At 37.8% G+C, this 11308-nt stretch overlaps 2 protein-coding genes across 2 annotated transcripts in view; one reads left to right on the top strand and one right to left on the bottom strand.

Annotated features, from left to right (window-relative positions):
- Positions 1-1521, bottom strand: part of LOC103470805 (uncharacterized) — a 10254-nt gene extending 8733 nt beyond the window's left edge. Inside the window, exons 1-3 of the mRNA XM_008419474.1 lie at positions 1506-1521; positions 1206-1418; positions 912-1132 (exon numbers count right to left, since the gene is read on the bottom strand). Coding sequence (XP_008417696.1) covers positions 912-1132; positions 1206-1418; positions 1506-1521 — 450 coding nt within the window. The remainder of the gene's footprint in view (positions 1-911; positions 1133-1205; positions 1419-1505) is intronic.
- A 4173-nt stretch (positions 1522-5694) lies between these two features.
- On the top strand, positions 5695-6288 carry LOC103470806 (GTPase IMAP family member 7-like). Its single transcript, XM_017306546.1, has one exon. It carries the CDS (start codon positions 5695-5697, stop codon positions 6286-6288), a length of 594 nt encoding a protein of 197 aa, XP_017162035.1.
- Positions 6289-11308: the final 5020 nt, after the last annotated feature.

Raw genomic sequence — 11308 nt, 5'->3', positions numbered from 1 at the left:
TGTACCTCAACTATGAGAGACAAAAGGAGAAAAAAAAATCCAGAAAATCACATTTTCTGATTTTTAAAGAATTTATTGGCAAAATATGGTGGAAAATAAGTATTTGGTCAATAACAAAAGTTCATCTCAATACTTTGCTATATACCTTTTGTTGGCAATGATGGAGATCGAACGTTTTCTGTAAGTCTTCACAAGGTTCTCCTTTAAATAAAAACATTAAAAAATAAACTTAGTCAATTGTTTTTAGAACAGTTTTCATTACTCGATTGTTTGAAAATCTTAAATTTCCACTGTTTTAAACCTGATTATTTGGGAGCATCCTGCAGGTTTTATGTATTTGGATAAACAAATAATGTGCGTCGGCTCGCAGCGCGCAACCGGGAAGGAGACCCACACCGTTAGTCTGTGCAGCGGGACAATTGAATTGATGGTTTGACATAATTAAAAAATGATCTAAAAGAAGTAAACGGCCATCGGAGTTTGCCCCAGCGCCACGGTTTTGGGTTTTTGGATCACTTTACACCCAGGAAACGCCGCCCGGAGCAGGAGGACGTCACCGGTAAGGAAGAAGGACGCCCCAGAGATCCAGACTTTTTCTTTCATGGATTTTTAGTGGTACCACTAATTTTTTTCCTAATCCTTTTTGAGGGATTTCGACATTTTGGATTTTTCCTTTTTGATTAGGACTTTGGAATTAAATGGGGAAATACTTTTGGAACTTAGTTTTTTGGAGGATAAGGAATTTTTTTTGTCGACAATATTTTGTTTGAAAGGAAACGGAAATTTAATTATTTTTCGTCACAAACTTGGTGATTTATGTCTAGACTATAAACACGTCATTACCATATAATTTTATTTAATCAGCAACATAGAATCATGATGTCATGTTTTTAGAAATACTCCGAACCCACATGCAGCAAAACACTCAGGAGAAAACTGAAGATCAAGGGAAAACTATGAACTGGAGGCTGGGCAGAAGCGTCGGGGCTGGGGGGCAGGAGCCAGAATGATGTCAGTCCGGGGAGCTGAGGGAGAGAGAGACCGACTCGATGGTGCTCGCCGGGGAAACCCGAATCCAGCTGACGGGCTTGGTTGGTCCTGGACTCGATCCGGCTCTCAGACTTGATGGAACCTGGGGTGAGGAGATGGAGGCGTTAGAACACGCAGGATTAACAATATAAGGCTTTCTTACTGATCTCTGTTACCGCGAAGGTCAACACTCTGGCGAGGAAGTGTTGTTAGGCGGCTCCTCTTAAGCTCCTGGTGATGATCGGATGACCTGCAGGTGCGTGGTGACACACCCGCGGGGTRGGGCGTCAGAAGGGAGCTGGGGAAACCCCCTCTGGTGGTAGCTGGCGGTGGCGCAGGGATGGAGGACAACAACACATGGCGTAAATCATCATACACGTAGTATATGACTCGTAGTAAAATGACTGTATTCTTGTATTTGAAAATAAGAATCTCTTATCCTGGCCACTGATCTCTGCTGTCGTTTATCTTTTCACTGTCAAACTTCCCCATCTCTCCTCTAGATAGATATATTTCAAAACATCCACACTTGTATCCTTTGCTTAATTTTTTTGTTGTTTTTTTCTTCTGCTACATTTACAACAGTGCTGTGGCTACTTCTACTGGCTTCAACAGGCAGGCTGTTGATTAGTTTGAACACTGCTGCCACCTAGTGACCGGAGGTTTGTTTATCAGTTAACATGAACAAAGACAATTATAAAGTCCTGCTTCTCGCGGCCCCCCTGACACTTCGCCACGCGCCAAACTATTTGAGAAGTTCTGCTTTAATGGCATCTGAGCCTGGACATGTCCATCATGTCCAAGCACACGGTGTCCAAAAGCTTAAGAGCCAAAACTGTATCAGGTAGTCCCATGATGTATTTTTTCATGCACTGGAAAAGCTGCTTGACATTAATTATACAGTCCGCCATCAACATGTTAACTTCTTTCTACACAGACTAACCTGCCTTGATTTAAATGAGACACAAAGTGATTTGTGATCAGTTTGTTTTGAGTTTTTCCAGCATGTTGTTCATCTGCTTCTCTGTAAGATTATGTTTCAACATTTGATTTTTCTCTCTATTGTGTGCAGATCACATTAAGATTCTAATACTTGGAGAAGGCACAAAGAAAAAGACTGAACTTGTTAAACAGGTGATCGGAGATCAAGAGTTTCTCACCCAGAAACCTTTCTCCCAATGTGCAACCTTCCTTGGAAAGTGGAGAGGAAAACCAGTAACAATGGTGACATCTCCTGACCTTTACGATATGACCGACAAAAGAATGAGAGCAGTGGAAACGAGATCTAGGGATCTCTGTTCTCCTGGACCAAATGTTCTGCTGCTGCTGGTGAATCCTTCAAATTTCCCTGATGAGCGAAGAAAGAAACTGGATTCCATGTTGAAGCTGTTTGATTTTGATGCTCTCAAACGCTCAGTGGTCATCAAAACTCAAGAGAGTCGACAGTATTATCCCGTCACTGAACAGCTTATTAGTGACTGTGAAGGAAGATGCTATGAGATGTTTACACCTGACGATGAAAAGTTAATGAATAAAGTAGAGAATATTATGAAGAAAAACAAAAAAACCTCATCAGAACCGCCAGGGGCAAAGGGAGGAAGTTTCTCTGAAGGTAAGAATGAAAGTTTTTACAAAGCTAAATCATTAGTATGTGAACACATGAAGCAAAGATAATAGGTAAACACAACCGTTACAAATTCTAAATAAATCTGTTCAACATTCTAATAGATTCTAATTTTTCACACTTCTGATGATCAAGCGTGTTGAATAATTGAGATACAAGAAAATGTTTCTGATTATTTCTTTTTTCAGTGATCCGTACGAATCACCATCTGACTGCAAAACATGATTAAAACACATTAGCTTAAAGTTTAGTGTCAACAAAACAAAACCAATAAGACAACATTTACAGCTCAAAATGTTAAATCTTAATTGCTTTGCTAAACTAAGTATTATATTTGGAGTGTTACAAGCAAAGTGAAAAAGATGACATATTCTCTTGCTGGGTTAGAAATATAATTTATTCTTAGGATAAAAAACATTTAGACATCATTTAGACATGTGTTTCTATGAATTTCTATTAATTTTTTGTAATTATTCTCGTAATAGAGGGAAAAAATCTTCTCGCCCTTAAACACAGAAATGGTTCAACTGCAGAGAAAACTTCAGACTTTAATTTTATCATTCTGTCCCAGAGCTGAACTAAATGTCCGGTTCGCTTCAGGCAGTATGAGTCGGTCCCACTGAGTGGGTACCACCTGGTACCACCTGGTACCACCTGCTCTCTGTTTGCTTTGCTTCTCCTTAATGTTTCTACCAGGCGGGTTAAAGCCGCTGCTGATGGGATCTGGGCTGGAGGTGAGCGGCTGTAAATAGAAGTTACTGCAGAACCTCAAGTGTTAAAGGAAGATTCGGCCCATTTGGAGCTCACAGAATATCACATAAACATCAGTGAAAAATACTGTATCAACAATTTGAACTGCAGCAAAAACCAAACATGCCACAATTAAATAAATCAAAATGTCCTAAAAGCATCGGAGGAATAGCATAGAGGCTACTGGGGGATTCCAAGTCGATTCCAGGTAGATTCCAGGTAGATTCCAGGTAGATTCCAGCAGAGATGCAGCAGTTATTCATACAGGGCTGTCCCAAGTTAGAATAGGGCCTTCGACAGAACCAAAGGCCCCTGGGCCCTCCTATAAGAACCTCAGCATCATTAACATGTTTAAATGTAGATTTAGAGAAGTCCATGTGACATGGAGACCAGGTTAACTGACTGAGTTTAAAATCAATCACTGATTATTGGTTATTATATACTGTGATGTATTTGTGAACAAACCAGCTCAAACACAAAGACTACACCATATTGTAGCCATGGTAACACAACAATGAAACTATAAAGATGATTCTTTAAACTTTATCAAAATAGACTTAATACCTCAATCCTAAATGTACTATTTATGTATTTATTTATGTATTTATTTTTCTCTGCTGAATGCGTTAAATAAAATTTTATTCTCTATAAATTAATGCTACAAGTTTAGATTTATGGTCTGTGTTATAATTAAATCATTTATAGGGGCCCCTGAATGTTTGGAGGCCCCTGAATGTCTGGAGGGCCCCTGACTGTGGATAAAACTGGTTGTGTTCAATATGATGACATTGTTCTGACTTATCCATATATACTGATCAGATAATTGATTAGTCTCCCCGTCGGAGAAATTTGTCTTAGAAGCAGGACAAGCCTGCAAAAAAACAATAAGAGCAATGCATCAAAAAAACACAATAGCCATAAATGAATAAAAGTAAAAATACACAAAAACACAAATGTCAGATCGGCATAACCATCTCCTTTCCATTCACATAAATTACGTCATCTATATGCTGTTCTTCATCCTCTGGGCCTCCTTTTACTCTGGTAATCAGAGACATTACCACCTAAAGAAAACATCCAGGTCTGATGAAAGTCTCTCCAAACTCTGGATGAGAATCTGTTCTGGTTTTTAAAATGTAATTAACTTTTCAACATGAATCCAAACTGGATGGCAGCATCATACTCAAGTTAAATATGAAGAAGGATTTCATTGATCATTATCTCTGAGTCCACCCAAACATCAACAAAAGCTGAATCCCTCAGAATGAGCAGAGAAAACCAGAGTCCAGGTCAAAGTCCAAGAGAAAACGATCAAATACAGAGAATGGAAAACAAAAATGGAGTTAAAGAAAAAGGAGTTTGGGATTTTTAACCTGGTAAAGATGCTGACAGACTCCAACCAAATAAGAATGAATGTTGAATCAGAATCAAAAGTCGACAAAGTTGAGAAGTTTGGACATCATTTATTAACCAGATAAACCAGAAACATAAGAGGAAGTGGAAAAACCTGCTGGGATGTTTGGTCAGTTCTTGATGTTCTGCTTGATTAAGATGTAAAAATCTAAACATGAAACACATTTTCAAAACGTCAAAGCAATAAAATATAAATAGTAAACTTGTTTACTGTCCCTTCAGGACATATCAGAACTGTTCTCAGCTTCTCGTTAGAAAATAATGACTTTAAGAGACAAATGTTACAACTTATTTAAACTTGGTTCATTTTTAATCCAATCAAATAATCCATCCATCCATTTTTCTTTACACCCTTGTCCCTCAGTGGGGTCAGGAGCTGCTGCTGCCTCTCCAGCTAATGTTCTGGGTGAGAGGCGGGGTCACCTGGACAGGTCACCAGTCTGTTGCAGGGCAACACGGAGACACACAACCACACACAACCACTCACACCTAGGGACAATTTAGACAGACCAAATGACCTGACAGTCATGTTTTTGGACTGTGGGAGGAAACCGGAGTACCCGGAGAAAACCCTCTTTTGGTTACAGTGTTTGCAAGTGATGCGTTTAACACAGTTCTTGCTTAAATGTCCTGTATTCAAGCAACCAAAACACAAACCTTTGTCTTTTAGAAAGTAGTTTTTCCCTGTGTGACCTATTTCCTAATTGTTGACATTGTTCCAATACATGACCATCCTGTGTGCAATACAGACAGTGCAGCCTGTATTGTACACAGGATATTGTACACAACTGTGCAGCCCTCAATCAAATAATCATATTATTAAATGGTTCTCTGTGTATAATTATTATTTTTGCTGTAATTTCTCAGATCGTCTCCGGATGGTTCTGATTGGGAAAACTGGTGCTGGGAAGAGCGCATCAGGAAACACCATCCTGGGAAGAAAAGCGTTTAAATCTGAAGCTTCTCCTCAGTCAGTCACTAAAACCTGTCAGAAAGCTGACAGTGAGGCAGACGGTCGTCATGTTGTTGTTGTTGACACTCCTGGTCTGTTTGACACCAACATGACCTCAGATCAGGTCAATGAAGAGTTAAAGAAATGTCTCAGTCTGGTGGCTCCAGGTCCTCATGTCTTCCTGCTGGTTTTACCGATCAGCAGATTAACTGAAGGAGACAGAGAGACACTGAGAATGATTGAGAAGGTTTTGGGAAACAATTATAAAAAGTTTACGGTTGTGCTTTTTTCTAGAGGAGACGCACTGGAATATGATCAGGCGTCCATTGAAGATTATACTGAAGATGAATGTGATGATGCCTGTAAGGATCTAATCAGAGACTGTAGAGAAAGATACCATGTGTTTAATAACTATAAAATAAAGAATCGTTCACAAGTCACTGAGCTGATCGAAATGATCGACATCATGGTGAAGGAGAATGAAGGCTGCTACACCAGGGAGATGTTACCTGTAACCTGAAACCAAAATAAAATCTGGTTTCAAGCTTTTCTGTTTGTGCAGAAAAATTTGACCAATAAAGTTTATCCTGAATGTGATTAAAGCGTTAAAATTAGGAGAGGAAACGACTGTTGAGAACAAAAGAGGCTCTGAGACAAAAGAAACTCTGAATCCCAGAATGCAAAGCGTTGACCCAATAAATTGTTCCTGAAAAATGAATATTAATCCTGACCTATGATGTTCCTGCATCATATTTTTGTGGTTATGGGTTTTCACTTCTATTCTTGTTTGCTCTCTTATTTTTAATCTTTAAATGATTTATTTTCCTAAATGTTTTCATCTTTACTTTGTAGTTCAGTTGAACTTTACGGACCTATTTAGATTAAAACAGAGAGCATCACTTTTATGCAAGACAAAAACAAATCAATGATAATACTATTATCATTGATTTGATTTGATAATATTAATACTATGTTCAAGTATTTGTCAAGAACTTTTCTTTCTGTGGTTCTATAAAAACAGCAGGTTCACATTCACAACTGCTGAGCAGCGAATTCATCAGATGAGGATTCAGAAATTTATAGATGAATTATTAAATAATTTTTGTTAGTTGATGATCTTGTGTATTCTTGGTTTTTTGTTTCATTTTTTTTACGGCTTGCAGCATGAAATTATGTTTTGAAACAGAAATTATAACCTGGTACCGTCTTTAAATCCATCATAAACTCTGAACTTTTGATCTTTACAATATAAACAGCAGAGATTTAAACTGGAATCAGGAATATTTTCTTTGATTTAGTTTCATAATTTTAATGTACTTGGTGTTATGGTTTATTATTTGAAAAATAAAGTTCTTTTTTATATTAGTGTTCATGTGTTTTGTATTTGACTCTGATAACATGAAGTGTATTTATAGTTTTTTAATCTCCCTAACAATAAGAAGTATTTTTAATAACAGAGTTTAGACAAATGTTTCTGCTTGGAAGCATGAATAATAATGAAAAACAAAAATCAAACCAGCCTCAGAGCTGCTGGTTTCTGTCAAACTTAAACAAAAACACAAAATGTTTGCATTTTATTTATCTGTACATGATAAGAGAAATTGAGCCTGGTAAACAATTATTTATGTTTTACTCAATAAAGTGTCAGACTTTCTTTATCCTCTTTATTGTTATAACCTTTCCAGTAAAGCAAAGTGAACAATAAATTAGTATTACTGCAAATGTATTTGCAAACCTAAAAGTTTGGAAGAAAACTTTTAGTTTGCCAATAACTGTGAAGCAGACTGTAATAAAATATGATTATGATGCAGAACTTAATTTATTATCATTCTTTGTACAGCCAGACTGGAAACAAACTACAACAAACCATGAAGCATAAGGGACCACACAGTCCAACCAGGAAGTTAAAAAATGGATTCTTGTGTTATTTGGAAAAAAGGTCAATATATATTAGAAAATCTTTATTTGTGCATGTTTAATAAATAATATTTCTCAAAAAACTGACTCTTGCTTAGTTGTCTAATCATCCTTCACAGGCTGCATGTTGATTGTGCCTTATTGCTCTAAATGTTATTTCAAATCAATGCTTATTATCAATGTTTACAAAATATCTAAAAAATTACAAAAGGGACCATGGACTAAGTGTGAGGCATTAAACTAAAAAACATCTCATAACTAATAGCTAATCAGGGCCTGTCAGTGTCAAAGCACTGTCAGACATTCGTCACATAGTAGAAATCTAAATATAATAAAGTTTATTTACTATATTTGTCAACACTTAATTGTCCAATTAGAAAACTGTGACAACTGTCTTGTTGTCTTACAAATATGTAGAAAAAGAAAAAATAAATTCAAATACTCAGTTGGTTATTTCCTCTCCTTGGGCTGCCACCTTATCGTAGTTGAGGGGTTTGAGTGTCCCAATGATCCTAGGAGCTATGCTGTCTGGGGGTTTATGCCCCTGGTAGGGTCACCCAAGGCAGACAGGTCCTAGGYGAGGAACCAGACAAAGTGCAGCCTGAAGACCCCTTATGATGCACAACAACCTTGGATCTGGCGTTCCCTCGCCCGGACGCGGGTCACCGGGGHCCCACTCTGGAGCCAGGCCTGGAGATGGGGCACGATGGCGAGAGCCTGGTGGCCGGGCTTTTACCCACGGAGCMTGGCTGGGCTCAGCCCGAAGAGGAGGCGTGGGTCCCCCTTCCAATGGGCTCACCACCTGTGGGAGGGGCCAAAGGGGTCAGGTGCATTGTGCTATGGGYKGCAGCCGAGGGAGGGGACCCTGGCGGTCTGATCCTCGGCTGCAGAAGCTGGCTCTTGGGACGTGGAACGTTACCTCTCTGGTGGGGAAGGAACCGGAGCTAGTGTGCGAGGCTGAGAGGCCTCACCTCGACACATGGCTCTGGTTCTGGAACCAGTCTCCTTGAGAGGGGCTGGACGTACTTCCACTCTGGAGTTGCCCACGGTGAGAGGCGNTTCCTCTGCTGTCTTATCTTGCCTTTCCTCCCTCTTTGAAGTTTGATAATAAAAGACAAGCTGTATCCAAAGATTGGCAGAACGCTCTGTGAACAGCTCTGAGAAGCAGTTGACAGAGTCTTCTCCTTTTGCTTCAGAAGCTTTGTCATAAAATTCATATACGTTGTCTGTGGTTCTTTTATGTAGGTTCTAGGAAAATACCTATCAACTACTATTTTCTAAAGAAGTTAATGAGCTTCAGCTTATTGATAACCCTTTAGTAGGTCGCCATTTTTCTTGAAGCAAAGTATGGGTGTGACGCTAACCAASMAATTGGGGAAGTTGTAGCCTGATGACGTGCCTCTCCTCATTTGCATTTATTTTTTCCAAGTTTTGCGGGGAAATAGAATGTGATAAATAAGAAAATAAGGAAATACTAAATGAATAAGGGGAATTGGGAAATGGGAAAAGTAACTATTTTTCAAACAAATGTTAAATGAAAAATAGATAAAAGAAAAATGGGTAAATAAAAAGGGATATATGAGAAATTGATTAATGAAACTGGGAAATAGAAAATCAGGTTAATGGAAAAAGGAAATTGAAAAATTGTTAAATTAAAAAATAGATTAATGAAAGATGGGTAGATAGATAAAGTGATAAATGAAAAGTGGACAAATGAAAAATAGATAAATGAAAAATAGATAAATGATAAAGAGAAATTGAGAAATTGATAATCTGGAAAATAAATAAATGAAAAAAATTGGGTTAATAAATGAAACAAATTGGGTTAATGAAAAAGGGAAATTGAAAAGTGGTTAAATGAAAAATAGATTAATGAAAAATGGGTAAATGGATAAATGAAAAATAATTTTCTTCATTTTTTGATTTATTTCACTCATTTGTTATTTATTTAATTTTGGATGAAATGGCTCTCCATACATCATCCACCAACTACAATGTTTATAATAAATAAAATAAATTCAGCAAATACCTGGAAAATATACATTGTTGTGCTCACATGACCCAGGTTAGTTTAGTCAGATATTTGAAAATATAATATTCTGTGTATATTTTATTCAAATTTTGTGCTTTATCCATAGGACCTGTTTTGTCCCTATTCTCAAGAACCACTGATTTATATTGTAGGTGAAAAATGAAGGATTATCTCCCAGGTTTTGTCTTACTGTAACTGGAGCTCTTCCACAATGCTGAGGCATCAACGTGCCGACATGAGGGGCATGAACCGGTCAGCACTGCCGTCTTTATTGAATTTACTTGCAATGACTTTCTACATCCAGCAGATGTCACTGTAAGTGACAGAGCAACACAGTATCAGCACAGAGTCACACAGTTTGGGAAATGTGCCACTGAGGCCTCATCTGCCCACCATCAGTACAAAAGGTCAGATTGGTCCAGATGTTGGAGGTGCAGCAAACGAGAGGCTTCACAGATCAGACCAGTTTGTCACTATTAAAGATGACAAATAATGAAAGCCAGGCTTACCCAGCACAGTTTGACAGAGAAAGAAGCAGATGGAGACAGACGTCACGATGCAAGCAGCCTCGTGACAGGTGGAGATGTGATTATATGCAGAAACTGGCCTTAAAGTGACAGTGTACCATTTATGCTGCTACATATATTAACAATAAACGTCTACAGCAGCTTTTCTTCCAGCACCAATCAAGAAATGAAACCCCAACATGAATCTCTTCCTGTTCTAATCTTCATCCACATCAGACCTGCTGAGTCTGAAAGTCAGAGACTCTCAGGGTTTAATTTAGATGAAATCTGATCTGCAATGATTTCACTGAACACTGAGTATGATTTTAACATGAAGCTTTATGGAAGTAAAATGAATGATGTTAATGTTTATGAAAGCAGTAAATGTTTCCATGTGTTTGATCTGCATCCTGTTCATGTTGGTTCAGTTTTATGCCTGCAGCTTCTCTGATGAAGGGAAACTTTGTTTCTGCAGGAATGAGGAAGATCATGTCAGAAACACCCAGAGCAGGAATTTTACTGGAACATCCTGCAGTCGAACTTCAGCAGAGGAGCAGAAACAGTCAGAGAGGAAGGAGAAGATTTGATTTAACTAGACTTAGATTTTAAAACACTTTAATAGAAGTTTTACTTTATTCCTGAAACTGCAGTCCAACATCAACAGGTGAGTAAAGAAAAATGTTTTTTTCTTAAAATATATTTGGTTCAAGAAGTTCTTGAGAGCATGATCTATTTTATTTAAATGTATTTTAAATCATTTTAAAAGTAACAGCCTTTATTAAAATAATTTCCAGAGTTATGAGAGTCACTCCGACAGACGCAGCTCTAGAAAAACAACATAGAAGTTTTCAGCTCTGTTACATTTACTGATTTATTCTTGTTAGAAGTTTTCTTTGTTTTTCTGGTTAAAATTTTCCTTTTTATGAATTATTTATCTTTCTGGTTTTGGATGCTGTTTATCTGTTTTCTTACTTTCAGGCAGTTATAGTGATGCATAACCAGAGGTTGATGTTACATTTACTAGAGGAGCTTTTGGAAAATAACTAGTAGTGATTTGATCAAACTGTAGTTTTTACATGAGTTCA

Source organism: Poecilia reticulata, linkage group LG9, assembly GCF_000633615.1.
Source record: "Poecilia reticulata strain Guanapo linkage group LG9, Guppy_female_1.0+MT, whole genome shotgun sequence".
Classification (NCBI taxonomy): domain Eukaryota; kingdom Metazoa; phylum Chordata; class Actinopteri; order Cyprinodontiformes; family Poeciliidae; genus Poecilia; species Poecilia reticulata.
This window is presented reverse-complemented; position numbering and strand designations above follow the sequence as displayed.

Excerpts from the sequence above, each read along its gene's own strand:
- LOC103470806 (XM_017306546.1), top strand. The coding sequence starts at position 5,695 with ATGGTTCTGATTGGGAAAACTGGTGCTGGGAAGAGCGCATCAGGAAAC.